Raw genomic sequence first — 16,844 nt, forward strand, 5'->3', positions numbered from 1 at the left:
ACGTACAGAATTCTCATCACAATTTGGTGTCTGAATCACTTTTTAGCTATTTAAGTTCACTCACTCATAGGTCCTACCCTAATTTTAATAATCTGATTTTTATACAACTCCAGTAACAAAGTATAATAGCGCCCTCTAAGTGAAATCAAGAGAAGAATAGAGGGAGAGAAAGAAAAAAAACACCACAAATGTTTTGGCCAAGATTATGTAGCCTGGAAAGTGGAAATAGAAAAGCCAGTGAGTTTGAATGGCAGAAACTACAACTCAAAACTGGTTTGAAGTTAGCAATAAAAATAACCAGACAATGGAAGGCCTACATTTTCACAAGTTCAGCTACTTAATAATTAATTTAAAGCATGCAAACCTGAATGTGCTTAAAAGGTCTACTTGCTGTGATGGAGTTCTCACTTCCGCACATTAGTTTAACACTGCATTGTATTTGATATTCTATAAAAAATGTCTATTTGCAGAAAAATGCAAGTGCTTTCTTTTTTTTCGTTTTTATTACTAGCAAATGACAAAATCCACTTGAATGTAGCAGCCGGTCAAATAGCCTGAATTGCGAGGCCCGAAAGGTAAATACCGCCATGATGGGAAATATCTAACTGGATTTAAGAGGATCTTGAAAAGATATCTTGAAAAAGGATGGTGAAGTCTTCAAAAGGTACTTGCCGAGACTTCAGAATGACAGATTGAAAATGTGGACAGTGAACCGGGGGGTTGGGGGGGGGGGGGGATAAATGATGATGCATGTAGGTCTTCTAGTTTATTATTAGGCAATTTTTGTTTGTTGTCTATATGGTGAAGTGGACATTTTGGATGGATATACCTATAAGTCAAAATCTTTTTTGAATTCATGGTAGAGGCAAGAAAACTCATCATTGTGCACTAAACAATGTGACCACTCCAGTGAAATCTGGATTTAACCAGTTTAATTTGCATCCAGAGGGGGTGGGGTTCCATGGGGGCAGCATGGAGGACAAATATGCATCCAGAGGGGGCGGGGTTCCATGGGGGTGGCAGGGGGGGGTTTGTTGCCTTTCCAAAAATGATTCCCCACCGCATTATTCTGTCTCCACACAGTACAGCGATGGTGCTTTGGGTTTAGAGGAGAGATGTAAATTTTCTCTCTTGACTGATTACTATATTTCAAACAAATCCTTTAAACATCCAACACTGTACTTTTAATTCTGATTACAAGTGGAAAACTCACCTTTGAAGTTCTCTAATGTCATGCCGACTTCTGGGAGTGCCGAGAGAGGCTCTGGCTGTGTGGCTTTCGCCTGTGGTCGCGGGTATGTTTGATTCAGGTCTGCTGATGTAAAGCTTTCGCTCAGCCCCATCTCCGTGCCTCTGTTCCTAGGAGCAAGAGATTAAAATTCAATAGGAGAGTAGTAAAGTAATTCTGTGGCCATCAAATGGTTTTCATACAAGTTTTTATCTCACAGGTGACTTAAATGTACTTCAAGGACTCCAAAAAGCCTGTTGTCCTTGACATCCTATAGGAGATGCCCCAAGACATGTTGCCTTACCATTACAATTTCCGAGTGGTGGTTGACTTTGACCCAGAATTTTGAACATCGCATCCTTGACCTTATTCCATTTGAGAACGCAATTGGGATCTCATAATGCAAAGGTGATTGCCTTCGTATATGCAGGTGGATGCGAGAGTGACCATGAACAAAACCCGCAATGTTAATCTCCCCACAAGGGCGATCAAGAATGTGGTGTGAACGCTCGAGGGGATCATGTGACTCAAGGTCACCGGTTAGTCGTTTCCACACACAAACACATGCAGGTGCACTGTATTACTAAACTATACTGTATCTGGTTAACAATAATTGTGACCTTGATCCAATCAACTGTTCGCAAATGTGGATGTCACCTGGGTCATTTTTATTCTCTCCTAAAGGAAAGCATGATCCTAATGCCCCTCGTGTTCTCAGTTTATGTGAACAAGACCCAAAGTTATTGTGTTATTCAATATTGGCCCAACTCTAAAACGCAAGGTCATTTCATCCCCACCACAGACTCTGTGAGCCTATAATCTGGACATTTTTTTTGTAGGGAAATCTTCCAGGGTTAGGATATCTGCAATGCAAATTCAAAAATAAGTCATCGTAAAAATGCCCACATTATAAAGTAAGTGACAAGATGAACATTTTTAAATGGATGCACTGGATATTCAGTCCGACGCTATAAAGAAGAGTTACTCTGTGCTACTTATTTCTACAAAAAGAAATTCAGCCTGAAATCATCTCCTAGCTGCATGGTTAGCAAGTCAACATTATTGATTTAAGGTGGAACATTAGAACAACACCTCCAACTCCAGACTCTCTGTAAAGAGCTAGGACATCGTTAACACAGTAGTCTACGCAGAGAGAAGGAAGGAGAAGGAGGCGGCCATAGTGATAGAGAAAGAGAAAGAGAGGTTGGTATCATAGGTAACCATGCCTTCCAAACAAGGAATCCCTCATTTAACTTCTCTATAAAGTGACTGGATCCACTGCCTACCAGATCTGTCATGGCTCAGGGCAATCAAAGGGAAGTAACATGCAAGGGTTTTACTATACTCATGGGAATATTAGCCAAAAAGCCCAAAAAGATATATGGCTAGACCATGCAGAATTGAGATAAAAGTCCCCAGCAGTGGTCTCAGAGGTCCAAATAAATGGGAAACAATTTGGGACATGTATTTATTTGTACAGCGTGCTGCCCATAATGACTGTATACATTAGAGAGTGTTGTCAGGATATACTATTAAAATTTTAAAACTATATGAAAAATATTCTTTTTTTGTTTTAATGTCTTTACTTTATTCTTTTCTCTCTTTTTTTGTTGTTGCTTGAAAAGTCAAATGATATGTCATCATAAGGTACAGAAACTACCTACTGTACAAGGTAACATAATATAACCATGCAGGCAGCTGTGTATACCATGACAAAGAATCACATAAATAGTAGTTAGGTATTTAAAGTTAATTGCTACAAGATGATATATATTACAGTATATATACTTAAAGAAGCTTTCTCAGTCAATTTATCCATGCTATATATTCAGAGCTTACTTTGAGTTATACAAGTAAATTAGATTTGGAAAACTCTGTGACAGAAAGCTGCTTTAAAAGGATACAGTCCAAAATAGAAATTTTACATTGGAGGGTTACAAAGGAATAAAAGAGGGATAATAAAAAGAGAAACACATGCTATAAGCATCTTTGTGAAAATTTGCATCCAGTTCCTACACAGCATTCTCGTGATGCATTGCATGGGATTGATGACCTTTGAAGGTTTTCTCCTCCAGCGTATCTACAATACTCCCCTCCCGCCCCTCCCCCCCACCTCTATATGCTCAATTATCTAATAACTAATAGATCTATAAGGAAATACCATCCTTTGGCTGCTCTTATTAACTCGACAGAATTTTACAAACTGCTTCTAAGTTACAGGAGTACAAGAGAGTTTGTTTCCCTCAAATATGATGAAACGCTATTGTTCAGTTGCAACCAGATCATGCCAAAACTTCATTGGTTTAATTGGGTACTTTGCCTGTCACCATTGATCATAGTACTAAAATCTAACTACTACATTCAAAGCAGTGTGCCCCCTCCCCCCCAACCCCTCCCTACCCGTTGACCAACTTCCACGTCCAAGGGATGCAAATAACATTGAACTGATTTGGAATACCATAGTGGGTGTAGGCGGTCAGATAATAGTCGATTTTGAAGGAAGAAGAAGAAGAAAATAATGAAATCTGATATTAAGGAATTATAAGTTGCACTGAACTAGATCACAGGTTTCCCCTTTAAACCCTTATATGTTACTTTGCCATAGCGTGATAGTTTTCTTCTACATGCACATTGAAAGAGGTTTTCAAGTAATTTAATCTAGGACAAAGAAGAAGTCGATATATTATATCAAGTGACAAATCTAGGGTAAAGAAAAAAAGGAAAAGAGAAATAATGGACCTTAAAAGCTAATGGGCTCGTGGATATAGTTCTACGACAAATACATGTCTCCAAAATACACTTCAAACATTAGAAAAGTGAAACAAACATCCGCCACATGATAATAGTCGGGATGAAAAAACGAGAATTTGATGACGGAGGTATTACTTTTTACAAATCTAGAAAGAGGCCATGTAAAACGACTTAAATCATACTAATTTAGCCTGTCACAACTATGCATCTAGCTTCATTTATGAACTGTTGATGAGAAATATCATTTCAGCAGCTCTGTCTTTTATAGGCTATACTCAGCTCACTGACCTACTTATTCCATTGTCATAAAAGTAAGCTAAATTAATTGAATTCCACTAGCTGCAGAAATAAAAGCATTCTCACATTGCGTGTGAGAATCCTTTCAATTTTGCCATGTAAACTGTTCAGTGAAGGATATGGAAAGGATTCAAAGAGGAAACTACAGCACTTAGCAAGTAGGCATAGACTTATATTATGGAAGCAGGAGAGGAAGCCTGTTGACTTAATGTGAGTACAAGACAGCAATGGTTTGTGTAGGATGGGTGGGTGGGGACTCGGGAGGGGGGATGGGGAGGGGGAGGGGGATGAGGTGAAGAGGTTGTGAAATACTTATTGCAGATGAGGAAATTACAATAGTAAAGAGGACATGGGTGTGAGTAAATGCATCAGTTTTACATATAAAATATCTACTTCCTATCTGAAAGATGAGTATAGATTACAAAACCAGCTAATTACCTTTCATCTTTACCAAAATGTTACTTGTACAGTTATGACAAATTTCACGTACAAAAAAATGTCATCGTTTCCTGAACTTAAATGATACAGCTTCAAATCAGCTGTATTTTCGGGGTAGACGAAAGTAAATTATATTTGGTAGAAATTCAAAGAGTTCTTAATTCTAGCTACCTTCCTTTTATTTTTTTTATTTTTGGACACAGCAACTTTTTTTTTTAGGTGGGGGAGACAGAAAATATTTTTGGTATCGATGACCTCCCTGAAACCCTCCCCCCCCCACCCTCCATTGGCAAACTCACTGACTTTTAAGTACAAAATCCATGAGAGCAATGAGTAAAGGCAATTATGTAAGGAATTTGAATTTTTAGTACAATTACAGGCTTGATACATATATGTATGCAATGTACACTGCAACATGACCCACTGCGTTTATAAAGCAAACCCACCTAATACCTTTAAAGGGCTACTGTATAAGACACTTTTATCAACCTGACGAGGGCGTTAATTCATACATCATAGTACTTAACTTGTCCTTTCTTACCAATGGTAAAATTCATCATCAGATTGGCACTTGCCTTGAGAGATTGAATTGCACAAAATTTCTATTAACTGTTTAACGGCGCACGAGACCGAAATATAATACGGAGCCGATCTGTCATGCCAGAATATAAACAAGAAATCATATTCATATGGCACCTACCTACTGTAGGTTAAATACAGACAGGAAATTGCTTTCCATTCAACAACAGGCCAAGATCAGTTGTCAAGTAATTAAAAAAAAAAAAAAAAAATTAAAAGAACCGCATGGGTAAAGACATATTGAAGATTTGTGTACTGTCCACACTAGAATATCTACATTGCAGGTCAGTACAGATCAATACAGTATATCTGTCCATCTTTTCACGTTTATTTACAATCGATATAAAAGTAATCAAAATAAAAGCAAGTGAAGTTATGAACCAGAATGAAAACATTTCATGGTTCCTTGCTGCTGTTCATTAGTTCCATTCATAGGGAAATTTCTAACAAAGCCCTAGTACAACAACAGTAATTTATGCTCACAAACTTTTGTTGCCAAAGTAATGCTAAGCCCTGATATCAATTGCAACACACATCAGTGTGTGAAGACTATCTACCATTATCATCATACCAAGTTTGACGAAATTCCCATTAGTAATAGTAGCCAAGTAATTGCAATTTGGAGTATTTCACGTTTGACCCCATGACCTCATTAATATTCATGATATGAGCACCAAAATCAACAGGGTTAATCTACTTACTATTGGCCACCCACTCACCAAGTATGGTAATGATTGGTCATTCCCTTGTTGAGTTATTGTGCATACAAACTTTTCATAACGAAATAATGCTAGGCCCCCCCCCCCCCTTATAAACATGCATGATATCAATTGCAACACACATCAGTGTGTGGAGACTATCTACCAATATCATCAAACCAAGTTTGACAAAATTCCAATAAATAGTAGCCAAGTTATTGCAACTTGGGAGTTTTTCACGTTTGACCCGTGACCTCATTAATATTTTTTAACTTTGACCTCGTATAACTTCGCACACGAAGGTCACACGTGGGTCAACCTATTGACATTTATGATCAGAAGGTACCTTTGACATTTTTGGTGACCTCGGATCACATGACCGTTAAGTTTGAAAATATTCCCCTATACCATTTGCAACTTGTCCCAAAATATCAACCGTGTCACACCTTGGAACTGAGAGTTATTGCATTAAATGTCTGAAAATTAACTTTGACCTCGTATAACTCTGCACACGAAGGTCACACGGGGGTCAACCCATTGACATTTATGATCAGAAGGTACCTTTGACATCTGAAAATAGCATCGAAACTGTAAAAATCCCCAAAACATGAAAAGGTCACCAGAGGTCAAATTGAGGTCAAGGGTCACCCAGATGCGGGTCGACAATTGGATTAAATTGAAGCAACTCCCAACCCTAACGGACAATTCGTTCTCAAGTTATCGCAAAAATACTAGTTTTTTATCATTAATTGACCTTTGGTGACCTCGGATCACATGACCGTTAAGTTTGAGAATATTCCCCTATACCATTTGCAACTTGTCCCAAAATATCAACCGTGTCACACCTTTGAACTGAGAGTTATTGCATTAAATGTCTGAAAATTAACTTTGACCTCGTATAACTCCGCACACGAAGGTCACACAGGGGTCAACCCATTGACATTTATGATCAGAAGGTACCTTTGACATCTGAAAATAGCATCGAAACTGTAAAAATCCCCAAAACATGAAAAGGTCACCAGAGGTCAAATTGAGGTCAAGGGTCACCCAGATGCGGGTCGACAATTGGATTAAATTGAAGCAACTCCCAACCCTAACGGACAATTCGTTCTCAAGTTATCGCAAAAATACTAGTTTTTTATCATTAATTGACCTTTGGTGACCTCGGATCACATGACCGTTAAATTTGAAAATATTCCCCTATACCATTTGCAACTTGTCCCTAAATATCAACCTTGTCACACCTTGGAACTGGGAATTATTGCACTAAATGTCTGAAAATTTACTTTGACCTTGTATAACTTCACACACAAAGGTCACCTGGGGTAAACCTATTGACATTTTTGATTGTTGAGATGTGAATATAGCATCAAAACTGTAAGAATTCAAACATTTTTTTCTTTGCCCATTTTCTCACCGAAAATACTAGTTTTTTAACATTAATTGACCTTTGATGACCTCGGATCACATGACCGTTAAGTTTGAAAATATTCCTCTATACCATTTGCAACTTGTCCCAAAATATCAACCTTGTTACACCTTGGCCCTGGGAGTTATTGCATTAAATGTCTGAAAATTAACTTTGACCTTGTATAACTTTACACACAAAGGTCACCCGGGTGTCAACCCATTGACATTTTTGATCGGAAGGTACCTTTGATATCCAAATCTAGCATCAAAACCAAACATTTTCTTTTTCGCCCGTTTTCTCCCAAACTAAGCACATTTTTTCTAATGTGACCTTTGACCTTTTGACCTTGGTTTCAAATGTAGTTTGATCTGCTGATTCCAAAAATCAACACGATAAGTCTGTACAGCCATCCTAACTCTGACCGAAAACTTTGACCCCATATAAGTTCGCACACAAAGGTCACACGGGGGTCAACCTATCGATATTTATGATCGGAAGGTACCTTTGACATCTGAAAATAGCATCAAAACTGTAAAAATCCCCAAAACATGAAAAGGTCACCAGAGGTCAAATTGAGGTCAAGGGTCACCCAGATGTGGGTCGACAATTGGATTACACTGAAGTAACTCCCAACCCTAACGGACAATTCGTTCTCAAGTTATCGCAAAAATACTAGTTTTTTAACATTAATTGACCTTTGGTGACCTCAGATCACATGACCGTTAAGTTTCAAAATATTGCCCTAACCAGTTCACAACTTGTCCCAAAATATCAACCTTGTCGCACATTGGCACTGGGAGTTATTGCAGTTTTAGTATTTTGGGTTTTTGGACCATAACTGACCTTTGGTGACCTTTGTGGGCACCAAAAACAATAGGGTTCATCTACTCACTATGGGCCACCCACCCACCAAGTTTGATCATGATCAGTCAATCCCTTGTTGAGTTATCGTGCATACAAGCTTAAGCGTCACACACACACACACACACATACACGCGTACACACGCACACACACACGCCAACCTGAATACATAGGTTCCTTTGCTTTCAGCAAGGAACCAAAAAACGAGAACAAAGTAGTCGAGGATGATGTGAAGTTGTATTCTCAAATTTCTATTTGTCTGTTGAATGTACACATACTTATAGTTTATGAATCTAGTGTCTCTTTGTGTAGACTTTATACAGTATATCCCAGACAGATCTGCTGAGCACAGTTGATAATTCATCAAAGATTGGTTATAAAACAGATTAATCAATTACTAAAGTTTTCCAAGAAAATGGCAGCGCTCAGCAATTTTTCAAAAGCACAAGCCTGCCGGGCTATATTTGTTCTGAGAGCGTACAGTAGAAGCCTAGAGCGTAGAGCCCATATCAAATTTTGTAAACATTGTTACGTCTTTCATAGTCATTCAAAGTTAGTGCCAACATTTGCTGCACTTTATTGTTCCAGATGGCCTTACTTTTAGGCACTGTGACAAATGTAGAACACAGGGGCTGCGGCATCCTGCAGCCAGGCTGTGTAGCATGTAATACTGTGCTATGCAGTTTCACACAATTGGCAATGCAATATTTCATATACTAGTCACTGCAGCTGGTGTATATACTGAGGTAATACTGACGTAATGTAATCTCCATTGTTTGATATTGATTCAGCATTGCTGCAAGGGAGTTTGCAGCTGCTGCAGCTATTCTTGGAGCTCGGCCTGCAGCTTCTTCTATTTTTATGTCATGGTAACTTTGTGCGTAGACATCATTTGTACATACCTAACTTGACTGTGTACACATCATAACACTAAGGTCATAACCCTTGGCTGCAGTTTCTTCACAAAAACATTTTAACAAGTGACAAATTCTGAGGAGGATGATGGATAGAATTTTGGTCAAATCTGGAGTGTTTTGTCAGTTTTGTAATTAACAGTCTTACAGATAATCACAAAGTTAGATCCTTTTATTATCAAATTAAACATTTGTATGAAGGTCTCCCCAACTATATGTAATCCCCCAAAAAATTATATTGCCTCATATATAGTTTTAATCAAATTTAAACAAACATCACTAATTATTTTCAAATTAACCATTTGCATGAAGGTCTCCCCAACTATATGTAGTCACCAAAAATTTATATTGCCTCATATTTTTAATCAAATTTAACCAAACATCACCAATTTTATTTTCTCTTAATTGCCTAGCTTCAAACACTCTTGTCCTGTATACTTCACAGATCTATTATGATGATCCATCTGTTACAACTCCCCCAACAAGTACTTCTCAACTCTACCAACCTCTCCAGTCTATCATACACCACACCTGCAAATGATTGAACACTTCATATGCATGTATTCCATCCCCCCCCCCTGCATAAATATGTTTTAAACTAGTATATTCACCACAAAAAAAGGAACGAAATCAGACCTGTGGAAAGTGCAACTAATGACAGGTGTTACATATATATACTGACCTGTGTTCTATAGCACATACTGTATATATGTCATTATAGTACATACTAAGTGTTCATGAGAATTAAGAGACGTCCTCCCTGCCTCATTACCATTACCCAGTGAAGCATATAACAGGTAATCAACAACCCACAGGTTCTGCATGAAAGCTGCAGTCTGTGTAGTTCACAACATGTGCTGATCTATTAAATGCCACCCCCCCCCAACCCGGTATTTCAAATGGGGCTCATGACCCTTTGTAGGGTCACCATAGAAGAAAACTGATATTGGCAAATTATACTGTTGTAAAAGTTGCAATATCATATAAAATATTTATCAGACAGGGGGGGGGGACATACCTCCTCCCTGTGGACGCCTTCTGGTACGGTAGGCCACAACATCTACCACTGGAGGGTTGTCAAGATGATGAAGATTCAAAGTAGGGTCCCTTAGCCAAGAAAGTTTGAATACTAGAGCGTTCTTAAAACCACATGTTAACTATTCAACTTATAATGTAGACTTCCCCTCAATCAACACATCTATAAATTTGATTTTTAGCCAATAGGGCTCTCCAACCACAAACATAATAGAGGGCGCTGTCATATCAGAATTATACAGGTTGGTTCGTAATTAGTGAAGAAGAGATCATAGTGTAGCAGCACGTATCCCAGAGCTTCACGTCAATAAAGGAACTGTTTTACGAACATTAACTTTTGTAAAACATTTTCGCGAGTGAGACTGCACATTCGTAACCTTGACTCAATCCCCCAATTCGGCAGGTGCGCGCTCTGCTATAATATCACCATCAGATGGCAACCAGTTCAGGGCTAAATGCAAATTCGGAGCAGATTTTTTTTCACAGATTTTGATCAATCAATGATATACTGTACTATCATCGATACTCATTGCCCATCGGAACGAAGTTCCTTATGTGGACGAGGAAATGCTACATTTAAAACAATGAAAAAGGCAATGCATTTATCTATGATTTATATTTGTATTTGTGTTTGTATTTGAATTTGTATTTGTACATGAATTTGTATAAATGTAGACCATGCTCTTAAAAAAGTTTAGAATTCCTAACAGTTAATTTCTCACTAATTAACATACATTGGGTGAAACATGTCAGCTAAGGATATATGTGATCAGTTGCAAAATATATTTTGAACATATCACAGTACTAACTTAACAAGGTACAGTGACCCTGACATACACAGTATAGGTAAAGTATGGATTGGGGAAAGGGGAGAGGGAAGAGGGGGATGGGAGGGTACTGCAGGAGTCAGACCATGAGACCAATGTTCAGTGAGGTTGGAATTGCTGCCACTAGGTACAAAGAGTTGCTTTATAATTAAAAGCCAAATTAAGCATGTTAATATTACTATACAATGGCTGCCTATTATTCATATATCTCTCAATTTTTGCAATTCAAATCAATATCTACAGTAAACAGTCCAACATTTTATATGGGGCTTTATAAACAAGCGTGTGTCCATTCCGACATATTGATAAACAAAAAAATTGTTGATTTACTCGTTCTTTGCACAAGGGTTCAATAATTCCTGTGGACATAAAGTACCGGTACAATACGTACACATCTTTCTCCTCATACCAGTGGCATGGGAACGGAGTGGGAAACAGGTATAAAGAGAAGAGGCAGAAGAGAAAATTAACCTGTCAAAACTAGAGGAATGATTTAGGCCTGTCATTATATAGGCATCCGTGTTTATACACAAGTATGCTTAAAACGAACATAAAATGTTGACTCTAGGGATAAAATCAATTCACAATGAGGATTGGAAACAGCTCTGTTTTTATATTAAGCATATATATAATACATATATGCCATTTATGACACTAATGCATAATACAAGAAATTTCCCAAATGGACGGATATAAACTGCAGTTATAACAAGGAAGCAATGTTTTAACTTCCGCACATTTTATGTAAAAATTTTTTTTATGACAAACAAGTTTTCATAATGAGCATTTCTAATCTATTTCTCTCCATTATGTTCCTTTCTATTTATCAATCATCAAAGAAACAATAAACCATGAAATATTTTATATAAAATGTTTTCATATCACAAATTGAACAACTCTATATTAATGAAAATCCTCATCACCACGGGCTATAGCTATTCAGCAAATTAGCATGTGATGCAAAGAGTTAATTTCTACAGTATGCTGTTAACTGGATGTGATGGGTTTCCTAGTAACAATAACACAACTCCCTCTGTTACCTAGGCAACCAAAATGTATTATTGACAATAACTCGCATACATGTTACCATCAATGTTTTATGGCAAGAAATTCTAAAAAATTTGAAATTAAACATTTACTTTTTTTTATACATTTGTTTTTTAGGAACATGAGTTCTCTCCCTTTCATGTCCAGTGCTGATACCTTTGCCAAACGTCATTACACCATTTTCCAAGGTTCTGTCTGCTTAATTGGGGATTTAATTGGACAAGATCATGAATCGTGAGCTTAAAGTACCTTCCTTAATGAGTATAAAGTCCATGTCAAAAGTAGAAAAAAAATACCCTTTCATTTGATAATTTGCCAATAAATGAGAAAGTAACATAATATGTGAAAACCTTTTGCTGTCAATATTCTTCGTGCAAGAAAGGGGAGAGCTCCATAATGCAGGCAAATATATGTGTACATACATATATAGGCTGGAAGTTTTTCACTGTTCTTGATTTTCCAACTCACTACGATTTCAATTACATATTCATTTTCCTTTGTCGTTTACCTCCCATTTCATTAACAAAAGTCTGTTCAAATCTCTTTAGGGATCCAGCTTTATAGGATTCACAAATGATTTCGAGTTAGTTAGCATTATGTTTGATCTCTAGATCTGTTTGGTTGATGTTAGCAGACTATTGCATACAACTAGAGAGGAGATAAACTCATCAACCATCAGAGAGATCCAAATTGTGACATACAACTTCCCAAGACTGCTAAGCAAATTCTTACTCCATATTTGGGAGATATCCTGCTTCAATGGGAAAGTGGTGCCTCAATTGGAGCTTTCATTTTGAAAATCTGTGAAGTCATAGTGCCACTACTGTAGGGTCTGAACCCTTTAGTTGTCCTCTTCATATTTTTGGGGGGTAGACCGACTACCCCCATAGTTGCTGACACATGAAATCAAATATTATATACAATCATCAAATTAATTCTCCAAATTGCAGAACATGACCATTGTCATCTGTAAAGAAAACGTTAAAATAAACTGAAGCACATGTGACTTGCTGATGTCATATTTAGACTTGATCAAGTCTCCTGCCTTGTCTTATAAAGCTGTGTTCTGTATCACACACACACTATAATAATGATGGTTGGGTTTCTATCAATCATGGCAGTGACCTTGACTGACAGACTGCTGTGATCGCTCAATTTGCGTTAAGTACAACCACATTTGGAATGCTATAAATACTGTAGGTGTTCTCACAGTTCTGAATTTCACAGATGTCAAATTTGTTTCCCCGATCATCAGAGAGGTGTTCAAAGTGTCTTAATTAGTAATATCATTGAGAGTACGTTGATATCAATTTTAGCATACATCTGATAAGTTTGTATGCTGACAAAAAAAAATCATTTTTACAGTAGTACAGATTACCACTAAACCTACAGGAGACCTGTATAGGATCATGTACAGTAAATTTAAGTCACAAACAAGTATTCAACAGCATAGAGCACTAAGCAGTACTTAGAAGCATACTATATGTAATACATGTAGCTAGTAGGTGTGTATCTAGGGCTAATCCAGATCAAAGATTACCACTAAGCCTACAGGAGACCTCTAGTACTGTAGGTGTGTATAGGGCTAATCCAGATCAAAGATCACCACTAAGCCTACAGGAGATCTGTAGGATCATGTGAATAAATTTAAGTCACAAACGAGTATTCAACTGCATAGAGCACTAAGCAGTACTTAAAAGCATACTGTATGTTAAAAGCTACAGTAGTGGGTGTGTGTAGGGCTAATCCAGATCAAAGATCACCACTAAGCCTACAGGAAACCTCTAGTAGGTGTGTAGGGCTAATCCAGATCAATGGTAGAGGAGCTCTGTCTGCGATAAGGAGGTCGTCGACCTGTATCAAAGTGCTTGAAACATGACAATTAATTATGCTATGTCATTTGAATAATTTCTGTCACAATCAATTTTTCATTCAGAAATCTGGAAGAGAAATGAAAGTGGGCCCGGAGTGGACTTGGACTATATAGAGGAGGTCGGGAAGGAATTTGTTTGGATCGATAAGTTAGGGGAGATGCTGAAGTGAAGGAAAAGATGCAAATTATTTTATTAGAGAGAGAAAAAAAACTTGTGAAAGGCTCTATACTCCTTTAGGAATATTAATACCCCTTTATGACTACTATACCCCTTTATGAATATAATATCCCTTTAAGAATAAAGTCAAAGGCCTGGCCTTGTCCGTCAATTCCAAGGCTTCAAGCTTGGCAACCTGGGTCAGTAACCTTCCAACTGAACAAATGTTGCATATTATATGTGGAGTCGATATGTAGGAGTGTTCAGTTCTTGACCAAATCTTCATTAAAGTTAACAAGTCATTGGTTTCAGCATAGTGCACAATAACCTATAGACCAGGGTTGTCCAACCTACGGCCCGCGGGCCACAGTCCGGCCCGCCGCAGGGTTGCATCCGGCCCGCCAGAGATGCTCTATACGGTGCGAAATTTTAGTGAGCAGATTTATTGATAACAATTTGAAGCTATATAATCAATCATTCGAACCTTCTGGGTCCAAAAAACTGCATAAAGGTCAGTTTGTGTAACACTCTCTCAGCGTAAGTGGGGGGGGGCGGCGGCTGAACTTTATTCATCTGTTTTATCAGGAAGGAAAATAAATCAGTGTGCTCCGCGCGCAGTGCTCACACTTTGTTGCCTTGGGCTTCGGGCAAAAAATCAAGCTTAGGGTTCATGCGGCCCTCTTCATCATAATCATTCCATGTGGCCCTCCTCTGCAAAAGGTTGGACAACCCTGCTATAGACCAATGGTGCCAACAGCATCACCAGCATCACTGATTCCTTTTATTTTTGTATTTTTCAGGATGACGCGACGACGCCAGGATTATTCCACGGCCGTTGACACTTCTAATCTAGATGAATTATAAGCCACGTCTGTTCTTTAGATAACTGTATGAGTTTACTCACAATCAAGCACTTACGCCGCACTTAATACATTAGTTGCCAACTTTACCTTGTGAAATAATCAATATAGTACTTATTGGGATCAATGTTCTCAAAAGGACAGCCTATAGCTGTACACGCACAGTTAAAAGCATCACAATTAAAGTGAGATCTTTTGCTAATTTCTAAAACACAAACTCATTGGAAAGGTGGTGCTATAACGGAATAAAACCTCTGGTATTTCTTAAAAGTCAGTCCTACATGAACATTTCTAAAACTTCATCTTATCCAGTGTAATTTAATTATCCATTTTTGTTTTGATTTCTTACTTTATATGAGCCCAGATTCCCCAGAAATTGTTATTTTGAGGCTTTCCAATTTTCAAATGCAAAACAATTTAAAGATATATATATCAGAATCAGAAGGACAAAAAAAACCTTAATCTAATTTAAAGGACTCCCACATACAAAACATTATCCTCATGTTTAGAGAGAACATACATCATCAAATTAGATTTTCCACAAATCCATACACCTTCGTCAAAATGTGTGAAGAGACCATCCATGACTCCAGCTAGGGGTAATAACTGAAAAAAAAAAATGTAAAAAAATCTCTTCTCCTTTCAGTCAGCAAGAACTATTTGGTAGGCGTGAATCTGTTACGAGATTTGCAGTATATTCTCAGAACAAATTCACGCCTTAACACCATAAACTCACATAATCCTTTAGCCCCAGAGGGATAGACTATAGTAAATCACACCTACTGAATGTGAGGTACGCTAAATATACCTGTGTACAGTTATATATAGAGCTGCGCCCTAGACGTGTTTACAGTATAAAGTGACTTACGGTAGCCGATAGGATAGTTAAACTGCACCGAATTCATATTACTATTAAAGCTACTAGTGTAATGCCACATCGCATTTTATATTCTTTAAATTCCAAAAAACTTTCAACTTGCTGGATGGCTGCAAGCCTGTTGGCCTTTTATGTTTAGCCCTGAATCTTATATGCAAAGTGGGCAAGGCTATATAGCTATACCCAGTGCTATGAAATAGTGGTCATATGCTCCTCTACACTCAGGGTTTACTCAAGGACTAAAGGGATCCCACATTCATATTGCACAAATTCGGTCCTTTACCCACAGTACTACAATGTCCAGGGCCTTGATAACTTTGCTATTAAATCATATCAATGTGTATAAAACATGTAGCATAACAATTGACAGCACAGTACTGTGAAGTAGGTTCAGTTTGGACAAACTAGACTATAACTTATAGTCAAGAAAGATGAGTCCTATGCACAAAGAAATAATTCGATAAGTGACATTAACAGAGTTTCATATGGCTGTTTTATATCTACAGCATACAATGTACCATGCATCATTTTACATTCTGTATCATTTGGAGCTGGGGTTTTTTTCAATTTCTGATCAATGGATTCAGGAAACTGGTTAGAGTCAAGCAGATGGAAAGGTGGCAGAGGATAATATGTTGTACTCGATCATCCATTTTGGTACATTTGGAAGGAGGAAGAGTGGGTAATGACCAGGCTCAGGATGACCAGGAAGTGAAGCTTAAAATGCTAAATGCTTAAATGCTACCTTAGAATTTTGTGAGTAAGTTACATCTGAATGCATATAGAGATGAGCTCTAAGTACTATAGACAAGGATAAGGATATGTTCTTTGTTGGCAGAGGATATGTGAACTTGATCATCCATATTGATACATTTGGAAGGAGGAAGAGTCTGTAGTGACCAGGAAGTGAAGCATAAAATGCTAAATGCTATCAAATTTTGTGAGTAAGCTGAATGCATACAGAGATGAGCTCTACTGTAGACAAGGTGC

At 37.7% G+C, this 16,844-nt stretch overlaps 1 protein-coding gene across 3 annotated transcripts in view; it reads right to left on the reverse strand.

The window, feature by feature from the left end:
* The window catches only part of LOC139984753 (PAS domain-containing serine/threonine-protein kinase-like), a 136,432-nt gene that overhangs the window by 66,088 nt on the left and 53,500 nt on the right, over window positions 1-16,844 (reverse strand). For all 3 annotated transcript variants that reach the window (XM_071998785.1, XM_071998787.1, XM_071998788.1), the window contains exon 4: window positions 1,214-1,359. In XM_071998785.1, coding sequence (XP_071854886.1) covers window positions 1,214-1,359 — 146 coding nt within the window. The remainder of the gene's footprint in view (window positions 1-1,213; window positions 1,360-16,844) is intronic.

This window comes from Apostichopus japonicus, chromosome 17 (assembly GCF_037975245.1).
Source record: "Apostichopus japonicus isolate 1M-3 chromosome 17, ASM3797524v1, whole genome shotgun sequence".
Lineage (NCBI taxonomy): Eukaryota > Metazoa > Echinodermata > Holothuroidea > Aspidochirotida > Stichopodidae > Apostichopus > Apostichopus japonicus.